Raw genomic sequence first — 21,753 nt, 5'->3', positions numbered from 1 at the left:
GGGGGGTCTCGTTTGTCTTTCTCGTGGTTCTGATAGGGAAATGGAAAGATGATTGAAGAGATGGAGCTGTTGGAGAGATGGACAATGTCATCTTCTTAAAGCTTTTTTCTGAAACTTGGTAGCATGCTATGTGATGTCTGTTAGACACAGGGTATGCAGGTCGTGACAGAGTCTATTTCTTTTCGTGGTAGAGTAATATCTGATCTTTTTAAGATTGTTTGAATTTTCTCCCTTCAGAAATTCAAGGTGGAGTGTTTTGTTTTGTTTAGTTTTTGGAAATACAGAAATAGTGTCAAACAGTACCAATCTGAAATGATTGAAGATGTTTAACCCTTGCTCCCAAGTTATCCTATTTAAAATGAAAAATGGAAGTTAGATAGCTGGTTTAGGTTTTTTTTTCACTTTGTGATTTCATTCTGTTTGATTGCTAATATCAGTGTGGTGGTTAATTTAATGGTACAAATATAAAATCTTAAGATCTTTTAATTTTCCCATTTTACAATGCTTATATTTCAATTATATTTTCCTACTAAAACATGCAAGAAAAGTTCTCCTTTCTGTCATAGAAGCATTAGAGTATGCACTATCATCCTGCAGAAATTATTTACCCTTGCGGGTCAGGCCTCATTTAGGATACAATTGATAAAATTACTGTCCTTTGGTTGACTCCAGGTTCCTTCCTTTAGGGTGTCTGAATAAACTGCATGGTGCTTATTAAATGCAGATTTTTATATTTAATTTTGTTTCTTAGTTACAGCACCTATCACCTCATACTTGTTAGGCGGGATTAATGGGCCAGACATACTGGGTTACACGAGCTTGGATGGTGCTTCCTGCAGAGTGACAGAATTACTGACACATCTAATAAAGTGTAACCACTGCTTCGGATTCAACATACTTGTTTGTCTCTTGATTATGTTTTCTGTGTCCTGGCTCCAGGGAACATTCTGCCTATTTATTCTGAGTAGTAGGTGGCAAACTGCTAATGAACATCAGCACTACACCTCTGCAGTTGCAGTGGCACTTCCCGTGCTGTCTATAGACAGAACACATAATGTCATTAGGTTGTTTGAAGAAAAGGTACTAGGCTACAGTTTAAATTCTTTCCATTGCATAGTATGTTGTTAAATTTTCCTGAATTACCACAAAAAAAAAGGTTGTGTGTCCCAGCATATCTACTAACTGTTACTCCCAAGAAGAGTAGGTCCCGACCATCAGTGGTAGGCAGTAGCCAGCCTTTGTACAGGTATATGCAGCTTCCAGGGATGGTGAGCATCAGGAGTGCTGGACCCCTATGAAAGGGGAGCAGAGCAGGATGGTGACCCTAAGGAATGGAGTCAAACTCAGCGATGATATTCCTGGGCCTGGTTTTGTGTTGTGTTTTTTTTGTTTGTTTGTTTTTAATAGCCACTAAATCTCTGGAGGCCAGTGCTTGCCCTGGATGGGGTTTGTGCCTTTGAGAGTGCAAATAATTGATCCTCTCAAACCTGGTTGTGGTAGTATTCTGCAAAGCTCTTTTCCAAATCATGGCTCATAGGTGCACCTCTCATCTTGCATCACTTAGGAAACAGGCTGGAATTGTGTATCTGAATCAGCTTTCATTTGCTTATTTGTAAAGTGTTGTAGTGTGACAGCTACCCCAGTTAAATTCCTTCCATCTGTCCTTTCTGTGGAAGGTTTGAGAGCTCCAGCAGCAGCTGCCTCAGTAAGGAAGAAGTTTGGCTTGTTGATGGGCACAAGGGAAAATAAAAGTTTCTATTAGCCTTCCTGAGTTGAGGTGGCAAGAAGGTAATTATTTCAGTAGTGTCACCGTAGCCTGAAGGAAGTACTGAGAAAATAATAGCAAATGTGTGGTTTAGGAGTGAATAAATATAATACCTTGAGCCTTTCCATCTCATGTTCATCGTGTATCCTGTCTACTTAAAAACTGTTCTTATTTGTTACTTTTAGAGAGGTCATAAAGTTCCTGCTTTAGGAATTCATACAGGCTCTGTCATCATCACAACTAAATACTTCATTATTTGTCCTCAGAGCTCTTCTCTAAGGTGGGGAAGAGTCATTATCTTGGTTGTACAGATGGGGAACAGAGCCTATCAAGTCTAAATAACCTGTCCAGAAATCTGGCAAGAAGAAGGTGTGAATCACTCTGAGTAGCCACTCAGCTGCAAGGGAAGAAATAGGGGCAGAAGAGGTTTTTAGCAGCTCAGTTTGTCTGAACAGCAGTAAAGCATTCATCGCCTGCTCCAAGTACCATGAAGCACACACCCGCCAGAGTTGAAAGTTATGATATTAGTTAATTTCTCAGACATTCACATTTTCTTCCTTCATGTTGCTTCTCTCTAGGGAGGCTGCAATTTCAATTTCCACCTATCTCAAGACTGGTTTTGGAAGTGTATTTAACCCTGCTTTCTATCCTGGTAGCTCCTTGCTTCTCAGGATTGCCTTCACCACAATTTGTGGCTTTTCCTCTTTTCCAGAGATTCTTCTTGCCATAATCGCTCCAAAACTGAGTTTTTAATTTCTTCTTTTATCTCATGTTTCTCCTCTTCAGTAGCAGAGGTCTCAGGCTAATACTGGGAAGGCTTACTGTGCTCAAAATTTGGATTGTGCAAACTGAACCTTATTGCAGACTGATAGGTTCAAGGCTTTATGGGGAGCAAATGGTTTTGGACAGCTCCCATGTAGAAGCCACTGGGGAAGTGTGCTGCATGGCTGCTAGGAAATTAAATTGTGTTAATGTACAGGAAATATTTCCGAAGATACTGCAAGATTATTCTTCCAGAAACACTTCCATAGTCACTGTTGTCTATTAGAGGAACATGGATAAACTGAAGTATACCAGTGAATATATACATTTATGCAGAAATTAAATACTCTGATAGAAACAGAGATTTCAACATGGCCTACATCCTCTGGTAATTTCCAGAGACTCGAGGAGAACCTGAATTACAATATCTTGTTTCATATAGGTCTGTAAATGAAAATAAATCGGTATAAGTTGGATGAACTGTACTTAATTTAGCCATTTTTTTTTTGCCCCAGCGCTGTACTGCTAGTTCACGCAGTAGCTCCTGTTAATGGGAAAAAATAAAACCCTTCTATTTTAAAATAATTAAATGTTAACACTTTTCTAATAAATATAAATAGATGAGAACACAGTACGAAATTAGCACAGATCCTGCAGATGGTAGAAAAAAATGTTTACACTTGTTACTAATGACAATGAGTGGCTGATTTCTGATTCTCTTGCCTTTCCTGAGTTAATTATGAACCCTTCCACAGAATTCTATTTTAGCTTTCTTTCTGTTTGTTTTGCTGTCAGGAAAAATAACTGACATGAAAAATGTGAAGTGTTACCAAGGGTAACACAGGAGTCCCATTGATGTCTTGTGCAGAAGGTAGAGGTCAAGCAGCTGTTTTTAGATTCAGCCTGCACTCGCTTCTTGTTCCATCAGCTCCTTCTGATGACTAGGTACATGTCTCAGACAAAACGTTTTAAACTGCCCTTCTTCTCATTTTGGTAAACAAAATCCATCACAACTAGAAACACAGCTTCTGCCTGCCAACAATAAGCTAGCTCAATTAGAAACAACTCTGTGTGAAGAGGCCCCTTATATGACTGTATAACCTGTTTTCAAACTGTATATACCATATTTCATTGAAAGGTGAAAGTGGATGATCCACTTTTAGAAAGCACGTGATGATAAAGAAATATAGCTATAAATAATGAGAGGGGAAACTGATTTTTCTTATGCTGGCAGCCAGACGCTGCCTTTTTTGGTTGACATTAAGGTGTCAGAGATTTAACTATTGTCTCCTGAAAATATGTAAACTATGAAAATCATCACGTTTACAAAAAAAAAAAAAACAAACCAAAACCAACCAAACCTAAACTGACACTGTACACATATACTGAATGTAGATATATAGATAGACATAAACTCTGTATATTTTGTTCACATATTTATTCACTGAATCAAAAATAATACATTCCATTCCTGAAAAAAATTGTCAGACGTTTTGTACATAATGTTCCTTTCAAAGAAACACTAGTTGTCCAAGTGTATTTGGCCCATTGTCAGGTCATACTGGAAAAAAAATTTCATTTACTTCCCAGATCTGGGATTCCAGTGTTCATTAGTGTTGTCTTTAATTTCAGCTGTGGCCAGTTTGTGTTTTGGCTCTGTGGTCACCTCATGTTATGCAATGTTCTTATGTAGCTGTTATACATTTCTGTTTGGTTTAATAAATGCCACATGTTTTATAATGTGGTATTTATAATCTTATTGATGGTCTGTCAGTGTTACTGAAACCAATTATATGTTGTGCTCCTTGTATCTATCTGATTTGAAGTAACCACCGCAGTTTAAACTTTGTTTTGATTGCATACTGCTTATTAGTGTGTGCATAAATTGTTGGCAGGTTGGTCAAGGAATTCCAGAAGGTCCCTTTGAGTCTTGCAGGTGTCTTTGCTAATCAGTGTAATTGCAAGTTAGTGAGCCTGCAGTAATGTGTGAAGCAGGTTTAAGGGAGTACTCTGTTTAAATGGCCCTTTTGGCCTTCTTCAGTGGAAGACTAATTATAATGTTTTGTGAGGTTTTTAGGTAATTCTGTCCAGTTCTTTAGAATTTTTAACTTCTGAACATTAGCAGTTCTTCTTTTGGGGGTTCCCAAAGTCAAGTTCACATGCCTGCTGTTGTTTGCTCTTTGTGATGGTGTTTTCTAATTGGACTTTGTAAGATATTACACTTGTGATTTCTTGTATAGTAAATCATATTTAACAATATTATGGCAAAGGGCTGACTATTTACTACTTAGGATCTTGAAGCAGTTTATCAATTTAATAATTTTCTGCAAAAGTGCCCTTGACATTAGCTTAGTAACTGGAGTGTGTAAACACAGATGTGAAATTTTATTGTGATACAAACATTCATTTAGAGGTGGTAACTCTTTGTAACCCTGTTGCTCTTTGGAAATTTAATTTGAGTTGAAATTGGGTAAAGGCTGTTTTATCCCACATTGAGGTGATGCTCACACAGACTTAAGTAAAGAAGGATCAAACTCTTCCATGAGTTGCATTCTTCTTTTAAGATGTAATATCTTAAAATACCCTCTTGGGTTTTGATTGTTAGGTTTTGGGGGAGGGGGGAGGTTTGCAGGTTTATCAGTTTAAAGTGAGGTGTCCCTGCCCATGGCAGGGGGGGTTGGAACTAGATGATCATAAGGTCCTTTCCAACCCTAACTATTGGAACTAGATGATCTTAAGGTCCTTTCCAACCCTAACTGTTTTATGATTCTATGATTCTAGTTTTGATCATATTGAGTATTCCATTTCTTAATTACGTTCAAGTTTTGTTATGGAGCAATGCAAGTATAAGGAAGCCTGGCCAATGGAAGGCCTAATTAATTGCCAGCTTTTGATATTTAGTGTAAAAAGATAGACAAGAATTTAAATGCTTACAGAAGGTTGGTTTTTGAACCTAGAAGAGGATTTCATCATTAAACTAATTGAAAATTAGGTTATAAAGATAAAAAATGTTTTAGGTTCAGATATGTATCCTAGATATCATGAAGTTTTCAAGCAGACAAGGTGAAAAGTCATCTATGTGCTGAAACTGTCGTGATGCCATAACCATACTAATAGTGCTGCTACAAAGTTGACATAAATTTGCTTCAGTATATGCATAGCTGAGAAAATAAGACTGCCAAACATAATTTGGAGCTCATAAGTCTCTGTAGTTAAAGAAAATGGAGACATGGAATAAATGCAAAAAGTATACAAACGTCTCTTCAGATGCAGCTCTCTGAATTAGCTTCTCTTCGTCCCCCAGCATCCAATCACTATGGCCTGTCAAGTCAAGGAAATTAGGAAGGTTAAGTGTGGAGATAGATTACTGCTAGCACAAAACAGCTTTCAGAAATGCTTGTTTTAATTTTTACAAGAAAAGATACTAATTTATTTATCATAGAATCATAGAATAGTTAGGGTTGGAAAGGACGTTAAGATCATCTAGTTCCAACCCCCCTGCCATGGGCAGGGACACCTCACACTAAACCATATCACCCAAGGCTTCATATTTCTTGCTTAGTTTCCCCTCTGCAGATACCAGATTATCTGTAATAACCTTAAATATGTGTTTCGAGAAACTTACCAAGCAGAGGCAGGTGACCTACAAATTTTAATCTTAATTATTTTTAAAACAACAGATTTGGGCTCAGATTCACAGTTTTCAAACCTGCTTGCTTATGCACTAAAATTTGCTTGTATTTTTTCCAGTGCCTTTCGTTAAAAAGGGAGATTTGAAGGGTCTGAGTTCTTATGAAACTTTCTTGCTCTTTCTTTAAATGGTTGTAATTTTAAGTACAGTGTCCCAGCACAGTCAATTTTAAAAGCTGATTAAATCTTTTGTACTAATTTACTTCTAATTTGGTGTTTTAAATAGCAGCTGTTTACAACATGAACAAAATTACTTGTGGGCTGAAAATTCTTAGCAGTTTGCTCTGGATTGAAGCCAGTGGCTGGATGAGGAACCACATACTATAGTTTCTTTAGTACTTCTTTCTTCAATTACAAAAGCCTTTTCAGTTCCCAAAGGTTACGTAATACTTTGACTCCCTGCTGTTGCTTGAGGTACTGTTAATCTTCAACCTCTGCCCTGAGTTTTGTGAACCAGTGAGAATTTCATTTAAAATGCCAAAGTGTCAGGTCTCCTGCAAGTCTGATTGTCATAAAAACAAGAATTTCATAACACAGCTCAGACTTTTCCTACACTAGTTTATGATTCCTTCCCGTTACATTTAAGATCTTGTTATGGGGAAAAAAGGAAACCAAGGATTTGTTGAACACAGGAAAACTCCTTGTTACTGCTGCCTTGATAGAATTAAGCTTATGCCACACAATTACACAAAGCTAAGCAAAAGTAAAACAAATGAAGCCACCTGGTCTGCAGAAGTGGTTGCTACAGTTAATCAAGCCAAAGGTCCAAGTGCCCCAACACAACTTCAAGTAACTCAGCTTTGGAGATCTCACCCAGACAGTGCTAACCTTCTGTTCTGTTTCTAGCAATGGTAATGGCATGGTTACTGGGCTACAAGGCTACTCTGCTTTTCTCACCCCGGTAATCGGTTATGTTAAGGTTTTAGAGAGAGTCTTTGAAAATCACTATTACATCACCATAATTTTTAGAAAATACTTTAAATATCTGATTGCACTGACCCAGTGTAATTAGCTGGCGTTTCCCAGGCAGTGGATGTGTTGCAACAAGGGACAGCCATGTAAGAAGAACACCATTTTACTTTATAGCATGATTCTGCAGCCTGGCAAAATTTATATTTTAGATTTTAGTATTAGCCACAGGAAGCATCATCATCATATCTAAAAACATGAAGTGATTTCCAAACAAATTAAGAGCAGGAATTAATTGGCAGTTTAGAAAGTCTTCCTATGAACCCATCTTGTAATCACTTACCTGACACACCAGATCTTCACAGCCATTTCCCTGCAAACCAGGAAGGAAAGAGGCCATACAGCAATTCCGTAAGTTGCTGGGAGACTGATTTCCAACATGTAGGCTATGACATCTGCAAGAAATTCCAATACCATTCAAAATGCATCCTATTTATGGCTCATGTGTAATGGCAAATCTGAAAGTAATTCAATAAATTGTGCAATTTTGCTTCAGAAATGATGCTGTCTTATCAAATAACAGTTATGTGAACAGTATTGACAGTTCAACTGAATCACTGTATACAAAATCTATTACAATTTACTGTCTAATTACAAAACAATCTCTTCCCCCTTCCTCGATATGCTGTCACTATTATGGCTCTGAAAATGTGCAAAACCAATGGTACGATTTGTTGTATTCATGAAGTCATTCTCAACTTTTCCTGAATTATCAGGTTAACTACTTCAAACCCTGCTGCTCCTTGTTAAATAGAGTGGTTTTAAGAGACTCTTCCTAAAATGCTAAAACAATTCCCAAGCACATTCCCACTCCCTTGCCCTGAATTTACTACGCTCAGTCCCAGCACAAAACCCAAAGTGGTCCGGTTTTGCTCTCCTTTTCTCCCTGCCACTGGGATCATGCCCATGAATGAATCACATGAACTTCTAAATCTATAATGGGCAATAACTATTTTTCTCTTGTACCATCAGTGAGATGCATCTTCAGTGGAAAATTCATTCAAGTTGTCTTGAGTCATATGGCAATGAAACAGATTTCATGCATTTTGCTTTTTGATGCACCACATAAATGGTTTGGGGGTGTTTTCTTATTTTGCTTTTTTACTTTGGTCAAATCTAAGTTCAAGAGGAAATATCAAACAAGGCAATCTGGAGTGATAAATAGGGGACATCTGTTGCAGCATATGGCTTGACATAACAGCTGGATTGAACTTTTTTAGCAAGTAGTAATCCTTTGGTAAAAATCAGCTGGGCATGTAATTTTGATGTCCCTGCCCAAGTGATGGACTATTAAAACACTTGCAGTTGAAAACATTTCAAACTCTCTATAGCTTGAAATGTTTGCCGTTTGTTTGTTTGCACAAAATACTTGCAATTTTTTTATTAAAATAGTTTTCGTTTAGAAAAAAAATCTGTGTATTTCACTTTTTTATTTACAAAATGAAAGTATGAAGATCTGCTGAAATATTTTCACTTCATAATTGTAGAATCATAGAATAGTTAGAGTTGGAAAGGACCTTAAGTTCATCATGTTCCAACCCCCCTGCCATAGGCAGGGACACCTCACATTTAACCCTGTCACCTAGGACTGTGTCCAACTTGGCCTTGAATACTGCCAGGGATGGAGCACTTGTCATGGTAAACTTCATGAGGCTGGCATCAGCCCACCTCACAAATGTGTCAAGGTCCCTCTGGATGGCATTCCTTCCCTCCAGCAGATCAACCAAACCACACAGTTTGGTGTCATGGGCAAACTTGCTGAGGGCACACTCAATCCCACTGTCCATGTCACCAACAAAGATGTTAAACAAGACCGGTCCCAACACCGATCCCTGAGGGACACCACTCGTTACTGGTCTCCAGCCGGACATTGAACCATTGACCACAACACTTTGTGTGTGGCCATCCAGCCAGTTCTTTATCCACCGAGTGGTCCACCTATCAAATTGATGTCTCTCCTATTTAGAGACAAGGATGTCATGTGGGACAGTGTTGAACGCTTTCCACAAGTCCGGGTAGATGGCGTCAACTGCTCCACCCCTGTCCATCAGTTCCGTAGCCCCATCATAGAAGGCCACCAAATTGGTCAGGCAGGATTTCCCCCTAGTGAAGCCATGCTGGCTGTCACCAAGCACATTTCTCTTTTTTCATGTGCCCTAGCATGCCTTCCAGGAGAATCTGCTCCCAGATTTTGCCAGGCACAGAGGTGAGACTGACTGGTCTGTAATTCCCCGGGTCATCCATTTTCCCCTTCCTGAAAATAGGAGTTATGATAATGAAATCGCTTTTTTTACTGTGGCCACTATTTGGTTTTGCTTATAGGTTGAGTGGCCAACTTCCCTTTTTACTTTCCAAATAGTCTTATTTTCAGTGCTGTCTTTATCTGGGATAACAATTTTATGATTTAGCTTAATAAATCAGTGTTTCCTCCTTTTTTTATTTTTTCACTTTTTTTGGCAGCCGTACACTGAGCTTTTGATTTTGCCTGTTACTGCAACCTTATAGATAGGACTAACTTCCTAATGGATTCTTGTGAGAAAGGAGTTTGGTACCAAGAGCTGTAACTGGATGTTCAGTTTGAAGTAGAACATTTTCATCCTCTGCACTAGGGTCTGTTACCAAAAATATATTTGGACTTTGAGTGCTGGAAAAAATTCTTCAGTAAAATACATGAGTAAGCATTGGAAAAAAAAAATGTTTCCATTCATATATGTATTCTTGTTTACTAATAAAGTATTTAATTGGAAACAGGATTGCCATTAGTCATTTCTTAGGATGAAATTTTGTTTGAAAACTGTTGATTTGTTTTTTTCCTGTGTTTCTCTCACTTAGAATGAATTGCTTTTGATTTGGCTTCTGTGTTCCATGGGACCAGTTTCATTTCATCAGTTAGGAAGACAAGTTAAGCAGGAACCGCTGGTCTTTCCACAGTAATTGAATCAGCTCTTGTAGTAATTCTTCTGCTGTCTAACATTAAAGCTAATAACTGTCTAACATTTTTGGCTGGCAGTTCTTCCCTTCCACAGTTACACATTATTTTAAAGTGTACATCAGAGAGACAGAAGCAATGTTAGGTCAAAATTCAGTCCCGTGAGAAGATACAGACTTTTCCAGTTAATGCAACAGCGTTTGGACAGAATTTGTTTACACACAGTATTAAAATTGACTCCTCCTTTTTATTTTAGTAAGAACTTAGATGTAATTTTGGAATTAATGGAGCAATAGTTGACAAAGACTTAGCTATTCAGAGGAAATGTTTATATTTCCTCTATTATACGTAGTCATGTATTTCATGTAGTCAGCATCAGTCTGTGTTTGTAATTATTCTCTGCAGAAGCTTTTGCTTTTTAAGGCTCTGAGGGGCTACAAAGGGGGAAAAAAATGTCTGGCTGTAACTTCACGTACTGTTTCTTAAACTGCTGTCTGCTTATGACTTTTACTGCAACCCAGCTTTTATCAGCGTGCACTTTTCATAGGTCATCTTATACACAGAAAACCTCTCTGTGCATGTAAATAAGAGAATTACAGGAAGCTGCACAGAGATAATTCATTCAGTAGCTAGAAGAAAAATTATTTCAAGAAAATTGGTGAAACTTACCCTCTGGTATGCCAATTTTAAACTTATTTTTACAGTGTGAATTTAAGGAGCTGTCTTAAGAACTGTGAATTGCTCAGGTGCCAAAATTCCAATCAGCCACTTGTTTCCTACAGAAAGTCTGTTACCCAGACCACTTCTTCACCTTGGCAGATGAGCTGGGTATGAAGTCTTATTGTACTTTGTATTAAGAAATGCTGTGGTTGGTATTCAGCATCTTTACAACAGGGCTGCTGTAATACACCAGGAGCCCACACCCTGCTGCCAGGGAGCAGATCCAGCTCTGCAGAGCAACGTTACAATTACAAGGGGCTCTGAGCATCAAAGCTGCAGTAAGAGCCAGCAAATGATTTTTCTAGCACTTGAGAGCTTGGAGTAGAAGATGCTTTTCCTGAGGACTTCAGCAAAAGATCCCTTGTGCTCTGTGCACAGTATTTAGCTCTCAGATTTCAATCTTAATTGTCATGTTCATAAGTTAAACTCCCCATAGTACCTGTGTGCCTTCAGCATATAAGCAAAAAAAAAGCCTTCCAATTCCTGCTGGCATGCATTCTCCCAGCACTACCAAACGGCATTCTGCATCGGTCCAGATCCAAACTATTAAATTAAGATGAAAAAGAAAAGCCTAAATGAGTTGCAAGACTTTTAGATTTTTATTTTTACAAAAATACTGAATAAGCAAAATCTTCATATAAATTTCAGGTTGACTTAAACATACCAAACTGGAAAGAATCGGTCTTGTTTCTCCCAGTAAGATTTGTTTACTTACAGTCCTTTTACCCTCTAATTTATTTGGCAAAGTGCATCTTTTGCAGCACAGTAAGAAAAATAAAATACATAGTGGCAGTGTGACAGGGGCAATGCTTTTTGAAAAAGCTGACTTTTCCAGTTTCTTGGTTTCTACTTACACTTTTAGTCTTAATTTGTTCTTAGAGGCTTGTATAAAAGTTGTAATTTGAGGTAACATTAAATCATACACTGTATAATTGTTTAGACTCCCTGATTTAGCACATGCTGTCTCTAGGATGGTATTCTTTGCATCAAAGTGTATGATCTCTATTTTCTTAACTTTGAATGGAATAAGAGTGGCATGTGGCTCAGCAGGTCTTTAGTTATATCTGACTATAGATACAAATGTGTGAGTACCAGTTCTATGTAAAACACTGGCTAAAAATGCAGTGAAGAGTTTAATCAGGATGAGTTTGAGCTCCAAGCTGATTCAGAGATGATGGAGTTTTGGCTCAGACTGCTCCAGTAAATTGAGTTACCTTTGAATTTTTTGAATGTTTTGCTTTGTTTCTTTAGGGTAAGTGATGTAGTATCTATTATAATAGCTTAAATTCATTTATATAAAAAGAAATATTGTTTCTAAGCTGAAAGCATGGTGGATAACCTGTGTGTGCTAAGCAGTAGTAACATCTCTTCAGCCAACTTTTAAAAGGGTTGGTCTTGTTTTCAGTCTTCTGGACTTCAGCTAAGAGAAAGAGAAATTGAAGTTTTCCTGGTTCTGTGTTCTCTCAATTCCCTCTTCCAGTGGCAGCAAACTTAAATTGCCTTTACTAAGATCTATATGTAGTTTTTCTTATGAACTGTGCCTGTAGTTACATCTTTGAAAAGATTGATTATAATCTTTTTCAGAAAACATAACCACTTTTTAAAGTTGATTGTTTTAAATTTGATCAGTGAAAGGCCTTTTTAGAAAAGATTTACATTTAGTGCATTAAATGACCCATTGAACATAGTAGATGCATGTGCTTTGATAAGCTACTCCAGAAGAAATAACATGGTACAACGAGATCTCCATAGTGAGCATTTCTGTAGATTACTCTTAAGAGTCCGTCATCTCACATCTGCAAAACTGCTACTGAGACCCTCAAAACAAACTCAAACCAGCTGAGTGCTTTCAGTACCAGTTTCTCATTAGTTCTCAACTCAAAATGAGATTGCAAGAGTCTTTTCCCATGTGCTTTAGTTTATTATATGTAAGGGTGAGAAATTTTAACCTGCAAATAAACATGATCAGTCTGATGCAGGTATTTTTCTACAAAGCATTCAACACAACCTAAAGTAGTTGGCAACTGGGAAGACAAAATGTCCACTCTGAATGCCTCACAACCTTAAAAGCAAGGAAGAGATAAGATACTGTGAAGACAGTTGATTAAGAGGTATTCAGCACTGATGTGATGAGGTCCTTGTTTCCTTTCCCTCCCAAGAGTCAGTCTGTGGATGCTAAACTGTTGATTTGTTGGATTAGCAGCTCTCTACCAATACATACACAGTAGGATAGGTTCCACTATTTGTCAGGAATCGCTGGTGTGCTGAGTCCTATCCCTTACCTCCCTGTGGGCAGCTGATGACACACAAATGATATAGGGGGCAGCCAAGGCTGTTCCAGACTTGTTCATTGTGCTCAAACCCAATGCAGTCAGGGCTTTCAGAATAGGGGTGGCAAATCATCTCAGTGACCAGATCCTTACAACAGTCTTACTGCATACATGCTTGGAAAATATGTTCATAGTCTTGTGGAGAAGAGGCAGCTCCGTAATGGAATGTGTCTCAGGTAAAAGGCTGTTTGGTTTTTTTTTTTTTACCACTTTCCCTTTCAAAGGGAAAGCAATGGATCATCTCCTTAGACCCCACATAAATCTATCTCCAGGTTGTGCTCAGGAAAAGTAATGGGAAGTGAATTGACAGTGCCCTTTCATAATTGCAAATCTTTAATTAAGGAAGGGTACAAGGAGCACTTAAAATGCCAGCCTCAGCAAGTGGCAGACTCCCCTACTTGTGAGAATAAATTACAACTTGTCAGAATAAAATTGTTGTTTCCATTAATGCGGTTGGTAGTATTCAAAGACTTAAAACTAGGTAAAATTCTAGTGTGGAAGATTATCTTACTCCTTAAAAACTGTGTGTAGGTGCAGAAACTTTGAAGACAGTTTCAGGCTTACTGGGCAGTGCTGTTTTGCTTGATTCTGCCTTGATTTAGGTTCATTTTAGGAGAAGGTAGAACAGCTAATTTGGTGTGGTGAACGCTTCATCCTCTTATGGGAAGGTTTAATTTCCAGTTAATGAAAACAGACCCCACTTTTCAGTTCATGGGTGAATATGTAGGAGTTTATTTGGATTTGGACCTCACCTGTTACTATGGCATTTTATTGAGCAAAAGCTCATGTGCAGTGTCAAGTGGATTTTAAGCAGAGAAAAAAGGCTCGAAGACTATTCCTGGGCATCTCAAGTGTCACTGAATAGCAACTTATCACAATGCTTATGTGAGTTTACTTTTAATTAGCAAGAACTTGGAGTGAATAGAAAACAGAGTAGTCAGACACATTTTGAAGTATTTTTCTAGGCAGAGCTGTTATGTTTGCTTCTTTTGTGGGTTTTTTTCATCTTTTTCCAGTTTATGAGTATTTCTTGAAACCCCAAATACTCTTTTGTTCCCATTAAAACACTTTTTTCTGCTCCACTTCCACAGTGGGACTTCTTCACAAAGAGTAACACACTGTCTTGCTTAAGAATTAGATGGGACCTTGAAGGAAAAAGATTCGCATTCAGATTCTCTGCTTTTATACCATGCACGTCAGTTGCACCTGTCTGGATAAATGTGAAAAAAAAACCCCAAACCAAAATGAAACACCACATTGTTGTTTATGCTGACTAAAACCACCAAAATACTAGTATTTCAGGAATAGTAGATGTGTCAATAAAGCTTACAAAGAGCAGATCATAGAAAAGTGATTATAAATATCTTTATAATCTAATATCTTTATGAAAGTCTTTACTTTTCATAAAGGTACTCAGAACAGAATTCAATTTTTTTCCTTTAAAGCACTAATTCTTAAAATATGAACAGCATTCTTATTTCTGCCTTTTTTTTTATTTTGGTCTATAGCTAAAGTCTGTCAGTTTATGCCTCTTTACCACATACTGATTGTTTTAAGATGGTTTGGGTTTTTTATTAGTATGCTAAGCAAAATTTTCACATTAAAATGCATAACTGTCTTTGCATACAGTTCCATATAAAATAATTAAAACATGAAATTGTATAACTGAAACAGTCTCCCTATAGAGGTAATTAATTTTAGAGGGAAACCCGAAAATGTATGTTCATTCCTGTTAATTCCACCTCCTTCAAAACACAGAATACTAAAGAAAGCCTTGAGCAAGTGGTGTTCTTGCTGCTTATATTTATAAATGTCTTAGTCAATGTTCACAAGGTCTTTAGCAGTTTCCTCCCACCACCTCTTGCTTTGTTTTTTCATAGTGTCCATATTTGTAACCTCATGTGTATAATGATGATAATGCTCCCTACCTGGCAGTGTTCAAGTCCAGGTTGGACAGAGCCCTGGGTGATGCGGTCTAGGGAGGGTTGGAACTAGATGATCTTAAAGTCCTTTCCAACCCTAACAATTCTATAATTCTATGAATCTCTGTGTTGGATCAAGACTTGGTAGCCATAAAAGCAAAAATAAGTTTTGCTGCTCAGGGTTAGTGTGTGCCCAGGCTACTGTCAGTACAGGAGAAAAGTAACAAGGAGCAGGGGTGTACTCTAGAGGAGAGGACATATGTTGGCAAGGGGATGGGAGGAAGAGGTAGGCTTAATCTTACAGCTGCTCTTGGGAGGACATTCAGATAGAATAAAGGCCACTGCTTCTTCAGAGCAGTATGCTGCCCTCAGCCTCCCCCCAGCACTAGGAGCAGCACTAGGGCAGCACTGCTGCCCAGCACCAGCAAGGTTTTGGCACAGCACAGAAATCAAATGTACTTTTCCAGCAAATATACTGATATGCAAAAGGGAATGAAAAGCAGGGTCTCCTTTGCCCCTAACAATGTCTCGTGTGTTTTCTGTGTGGCACATCGGCAGTGGCCCTGATCCTTGCGGCTGTGCTCAGAAAGCTTTGGCTTTTGATTGCTCTTCCTTTTCTTTAGCACGTAATGAATTTTAACAGAAGGGTTTTGGTTTCAATTCCAATAAATCTTCTTGTGAGCTGCACAGTTAAGCTGGTTGTTTCTGTGCAAAACTAGTAGTATTCTGTAACTTTGAGTAGTAAAATATTTGCAAAATAAAAATGACTTGTTGAAGACTGGGATAATACCATAGTACCACATCAGGTTGTGGAGGAAGTCTTTTTGCTTGTAGTACCAACTACCCTAGACAGTTACTTTCATTACAGTGAAGATCACAGGGTTGTGGTTTTGTTCTCTAACTGCATAAATCAGGACCTATTTTCTGCTATTGGTTTTTATTATTTTCATTTAGAAGACAGAAATCTGAAGTCCAAGCCCTAAACAAAATATGTAAAAGTATGATCACATCCTAAACAGGCTGAGTTCATAACCAACTGCTCATCTTTTAGGTTTAGTTCTCACAAATTTCCAGTGTTGCTTTGATTACTTGTGTATTCAAAGTCATATTTGCACTGGAAAACTGTGAGGCTGTCATTCAGCACCATTTAAATTGTAGGGGTATTTTTTCTTGACAGAAACAGCTTTAGTAAGCACACCCATGTTGTGAAATGTTTTGCTGGTATTTTTTTAAATGAAAAGTATTCAATATTTTTTTTACAGAAATATTCATGATTAGTTATTTGGGTTTTTTTGTAGGAGTTCTCTGGAATCTATCCTCCTGTGATGCACTGAAAATGCCAATCATCCAGGATGCCCTTGCAGTGTTGACCAATGCAGTGATCATTCCTCACTCTGGATGGGAAAACTCTCCGCTCCAGGATGATCATAAAATACAACTCCATTCATCACAGGTGCTGCGCAATGCCACTGGGTGCCTAAGGTGAGTACTGCAAAACATTTGCTTTGCCTTAATCATCTCACTTTGGCTTGAATTGGCATTTCTCATTCTTAGACATCTGTATAGTAAATAATTGGTTTATGCATCAGCAGAGATGATGACTTTCAGTGCTGTAAATTTAAAGTTGGAAATTAATTAGAAAACAAGCTTCAAGCTATTTAGAAGACAATCCAGAAGAGTTGCTGTGGGTTTTCTGTTTTTCTTTCCTTAGCAGCTTTGACCAGTCTTGTCATCTGAGCTTGCATATAATGGTGTTTTTCATCTTGTAGATGTACCTCATTTCCCCAGTTACTTAAATGAAGTCAGTATGTTCTCACTATTACACCCAATTTAATCAGTGCAAAAAGTAAGCAAGATGCTCACAAGACTTACAGGTTCCAGATGCCATTGCTGGAGTTATGATAAATATTTAAAGTAGGTTTTTTTTTTCTGCTCTGTGAAGGTGAGAAGTGGATTTCAATAAGAGACCAACCAATTTAACATTGCGCAACTAGAATACTTAAATAGATCCTTAACAAGTATGTTTATATTTGTATATCAAACTTGTATATGCAACACCAAGGTGCACTTACATAAATATGTGCAATATGATCTATGCATTCCTAAAAATTGCTGTAGATGTGAGAATGAAAATAGGATAAGAAGAGTTACAGTTCTGACAAAACTTTACAAAGGCTTGAGTCATGGCAATTTCTGAATATCTTTTTGTTGAAATATTTTAGCATATTAGGCAAGTTCTTTTAAGCATGGATTTTTTTTTCACTTTGTATATTACAGATTCTGTTAATATTTTTACATACATCACAGGAAAGTTGTTAGGTGAATGGTATATATCAGTAGTATAGTCTATGTTGTGTGCTGCATCCAAACCAGATATCCTTCAAAGAGCTAAATAAAACATACATTGATATGAGGCAAAGTAAAATAGAAATTTTTTTTTATGTTTCTATAACAAGCACCTTTCTGTCTTTGTGCTTTTTCATCAAATTAAGTGTCTTCCTTTCATACGTAATATGTGAAAAGTTTATGGGGAAAAGTAATAGTTACTACTGATGGTTTGTATATGATTGGAAGAGAATGAAAGATAGAAGGTAATAACTTCCGTATTGCACATACAGTTATATTGGGCTTAAATGCAGGTATGTGTATGTGAATATCAGCGGTTGATATATGTGACTGAAGCTGGGTATTTGTACCAGAGTTGAATTGATTTTGAAGAGAGTTTGGTAGTATAATTGTGTTGCATTGCACTGAAATCTCTAGACAAAAAGTTGCTGAAAAAAAAAGTTTTTCAAAATTATGAAAGTCATTCCGTAAAGACTTGTACCATGTTACATGTCTCACACTTCCAATGTTTAACCTATGTCAGTTGAAGAGCTGCCTCTGAAAGAAGTGAAGAAGTGTCTATTATAAAGCTGGGGCTCAATTATGCCCTTTTGCTGAATGAGCATGTCCAGTGTTGGTCTGCCCACACTGTAAGCTCTGTCTTCATGTTAATTTTTCCCAACCTCTTCTCAGGAACTCATACCTATCCCTGATCCTGCAAACCTCACTTCTTCCTATCTCACAGTTGGTGGATTCATTGCACATTGGTCTTGAAATCTTTCTTCCTTTTATTTTCTGTGAGTATATGTGTACACCTATTTGCAAAGTGATGTGAGTTACTGTAGCCTGCACCCTGTGTCAGCCTGAGGACTTGGGGCCACATGAGAATGATATGTTGCCTGATCTAATTAATACACACTGCTTCGCAGCAAGTGCTCAATGGTATGCTGTCATAGCACAATGGCTTCTAGCCAGCTCAAGCAAAATAAGCTCTTATCTGCCTGCAAAAGACTGTGCATATTACAACTCTTGACTCCTTCCTGGATAGCTGTAACTACGCAGCTCAAATGGTTGTCCTGAGCAGGTTGGCCCTCCAACCATATTATAGCTTTTTAATATCTTTCTGATGAAAACCCCTCCCGATTTCTCTTTCTGCCCTCTCTAGCAACGTCGGGTACTTATTTGGCCTTTGTCTATCTTCTTTAGACAATTTCATACCACTTAGTCTGTGTGGATGCTCTTTGACAGAGCCAGAACGTTTGGAGAGGGTTGAACTTACATTTGCTTCATACTAGAGGAAGCAGTCTTGATTACCTTTCCCCGGTTGCTGTTGAAAATCTGTCTCTCTGAACAGAATGTCAATTTGGAGTTTGTCAAGAGAGAAAAGTGTAAGTTGACCTCTGAGATGGTAACTGGATTTTTGCATTGAATGCGTGTGTAAAATACTGGGACTGTAGGCTGAAGGAAACTGTGAATGCCAGAAAAAAAGAGATCAGAAAGCTCTGTGGAGATGATTGGAGTAGCATATGCTAGTACTGTAGCTAACATTCCTTAAACACTCACCACCCCCAGTAAACCAAACAGCTCTCACACTTTCCACTTGTGACTAGTTACAAGCCTCCTATTCCCATTTCAGGATCTCACTGGACAAGGAAGGTAATGTAAGTCAGGAAGATGTAATGTTGTTGGCTGAGATAGTGCTGTGTTTATCTAGAAACGGAAAGTCCATTGTCATCTCCCATGGCAGAATTTCTTCTAGGACTCCAGTTTGATTGTTGTCTGCAGGGTTCATTTTCTGCTTTTACTAGAGTTCTTTTTTGAAGGGGCACTGGTTAAAATTCAGTAGCATCAGGCTTATCAGTGATGATACTCAATATCATACGAAAAGTGGTGGTGTTCAGAATCCTTCGCAAATGTTTCTGAATCTGTAACGTTGGCAGATTTTTGAGGCATCAGCTTGTATTGCGTAAGGTTTAATGCTAGCAATTATGTCAGGAGGATTTGGGGTTTTTTTTCAGTCTTCTGTGCTTTTGATTTTCTGATGCATTCACTGCTGAAAACTTTAAATAATATCCAAGAGGTGCTGTAATATAATCCATCCCATATGCAATGCTAATAAGTGGTTTGCAGTAGCCATTCTATAGGAATAGTCAGGTCTTTGGTTTATGTTTTTTCACAACAGTATATGAATTATTCTTTCTGCTGATCTATTCTCAATTTCGTGATAAGAGTTTCTTACGTCTTTTCAATTAAAAAGTTGCCTATTAACTACAATTTTTCGTACTCTTACCTGCTTATTCATTATCATTCCTAACCAAGTACTTAAGTCTGCAATTCCAGCCATGCAATAATTTCAGCAATAAACTGAAATTGGTATGAAATCATGTGAAAAACAGCAGCAACATCAAACCTTCTTTTCATATTTTTTTTCTATAAAGACATTATTTACAAACTGATTTTTGTGCACTTTGGTGAATTGGAAAAAGGAAATAGCTTTAATACAATATTGTGCTAATTAATTTTACATAACTTGAATACTGTGAAATGGTTTAGATAATTCAAAGCTCCAAATAGAACGTTATACCTATCATTACAAATTTAATCTTAAAATTCATCTTTCATAAATTGCCAGACCTCAGTGTGGAGTGTGTTTTGAGTAATCACCTGATTTACTTACCTCCCCACAGAGATGCTAGTATCTTGCCTCATTAAGTTCTGTGAAAGTTTGACTTCTCTGCTTCCTTTTGGATTTCAGCTGTTACTGCTTTACTTGTGCTAGGGAAGTACTGCATCTTTGTTTTACACATTCTGATTCCTTTAGACTTACAAGGGAAAGTCAGGTGAAAACTGAATTTGGAATCCCTGTTATTTATTGGGGGAGGAGGGGAAGGAGTTTTACAATCCCTAACATGAAATTTAAAAATCAGTGTTGCATAATGTTGTCTTAACCTGAAGCTCCAGCTTACTTTTCACAGAACTAAGTCTCTGTACAAAGAATATCTGAAAAATCCCAGGCAAAAATCTTTTGGAGAGTTTTTGTCCTGAAGTAAAGCCTGGAACCTTGTTTCAGCTATGAATTTAAAATTAATTTAAGTTCATAGAATCTCGTGTGAGGACTTCAAAGGATTTTAAGAATTTACTGGTTTAAGATTCTGATCTGGTTTAAAGTGCAAACTCATAAAATGCTGACTTTTTTTCTTTCATGTGTTTTTATAAACGTTCATCATACACTGAAGGCACAGGAGCAATTGTAAAAATCGAAGTTATGTTAGAATACTTACCTCCCCTCATTAGTTGATTAGAAATTGCATGGGAAAGTAATTCAAATAGGTTTTGTTTATAAAGCCACATACCTTTCAAATTTCCATACTTCACATGTTCATACTTGTCAAACCTTTCACAGAATACCATGAATTCTTTTTCAGCTGAAAAAGACATAGCAAGCTCTCAGAGTAGAAAAGCAAAGGAGAAGAGAGCTCTTAAAACATGAATTAAATGTAACTGACCCAGTAGTATTCTCTGGAGGGATCAGATTTTGGGAAGAAAATAATTAAGTTGTTGGAACTTTTTGTGTTCACTTTGAAGCCTGAATATCAAATATTTAGAACTGTTTCTGTGGGTAAATGATCTGTTGCGCAGACATTTACAGCTAATTCATTTATCTCACTGTCTTACTTCTCATCCAGTTCTCTTCTCAGCATCCAAAATCTATTGATTCCTATTCTTAGGAACTTCTATAATCTGTTATATTCAAAACATTCTGCTGCATACTGACAAAAGGTGTGGGAGCAGCATAAAATAAATAGCACAGAGTGTGTTATTCATCATCTGTTTAGTTTAGTTTCTAAAGAAACATGCATATATATGAAGAAACATTCTTACATAAATGTGAAACATGTTTCTTACGAAGCTAAACTGATACATGTGTATGTGCATATGCACATATGTGTTTATGTGTATATGCATACACATACAGAAGCAGTGCTTATTGAAGCTGTAATATGTTTCTGTCTTTACTGACTGGTAAAAGCTCTATCTTCAGTTGTGCATAAACAGATCTGGCTTCTTACAGTAGAACTTTGCTGCTGATACATGATTCTTCTCCTGCCAACACAACAGTCACATTTTGTCCGTCCCTATCCATGCTGTAGTGGATATAAAGCCATTGGACTTGACAACTGAGCTCAGTATTTCCCTTGTTTTTCCTAGAGCTCAGGAGCTCTTCTCAGGCTGACCTTCCAATCTTGTGCATCAGGTAGCAGAAAATCCACGCTCCATCCATAAGCCAGTCAGAATTCAAAATTAGAACAAAACTCCTATTAATCGTGTATTTCTACTGGC

At 37.5% G+C, this 21,753-nt stretch overlaps 1 protein-coding gene across 2 annotated transcripts in view; it reads left to right on the top strand.

Annotated features, from left to right (window-relative positions):
• Positions 1 to 21,753, top strand: part of CTNND2 (catenin delta 2) — a 646,172-nt gene that overhangs the window by 499,751 nt on the left and 124,668 nt on the right. For both annotated transcript variants that reach the window (XM_013130147.3, XM_034063316.1), the window contains exon 12: positions 16,386 to 16,569. In XM_013130147.3, coding sequence (XP_012985601.2) covers positions 16,386 to 16,569 — 184 coding nt within the window. The remainder of the gene's footprint in view (positions 1 to 16,385; positions 16,570 to 21,753) is intronic.

This window comes from Melopsittacus undulatus, chromosome 1 (genome assembly GCF_012275295.1).
Source record: "Melopsittacus undulatus isolate bMelUnd1 chromosome 1, bMelUnd1.mat.Z, whole genome shotgun sequence".
NCBI classification, from domain to species: Eukaryota; Metazoa; Chordata; class Aves; order Psittaciformes; family Psittaculidae; genus Melopsittacus; species Melopsittacus undulatus.
Note: the sequence above shows the minus strand (reverse complement) of the source record. Positions and strands in the feature narration are given on the sequence as shown.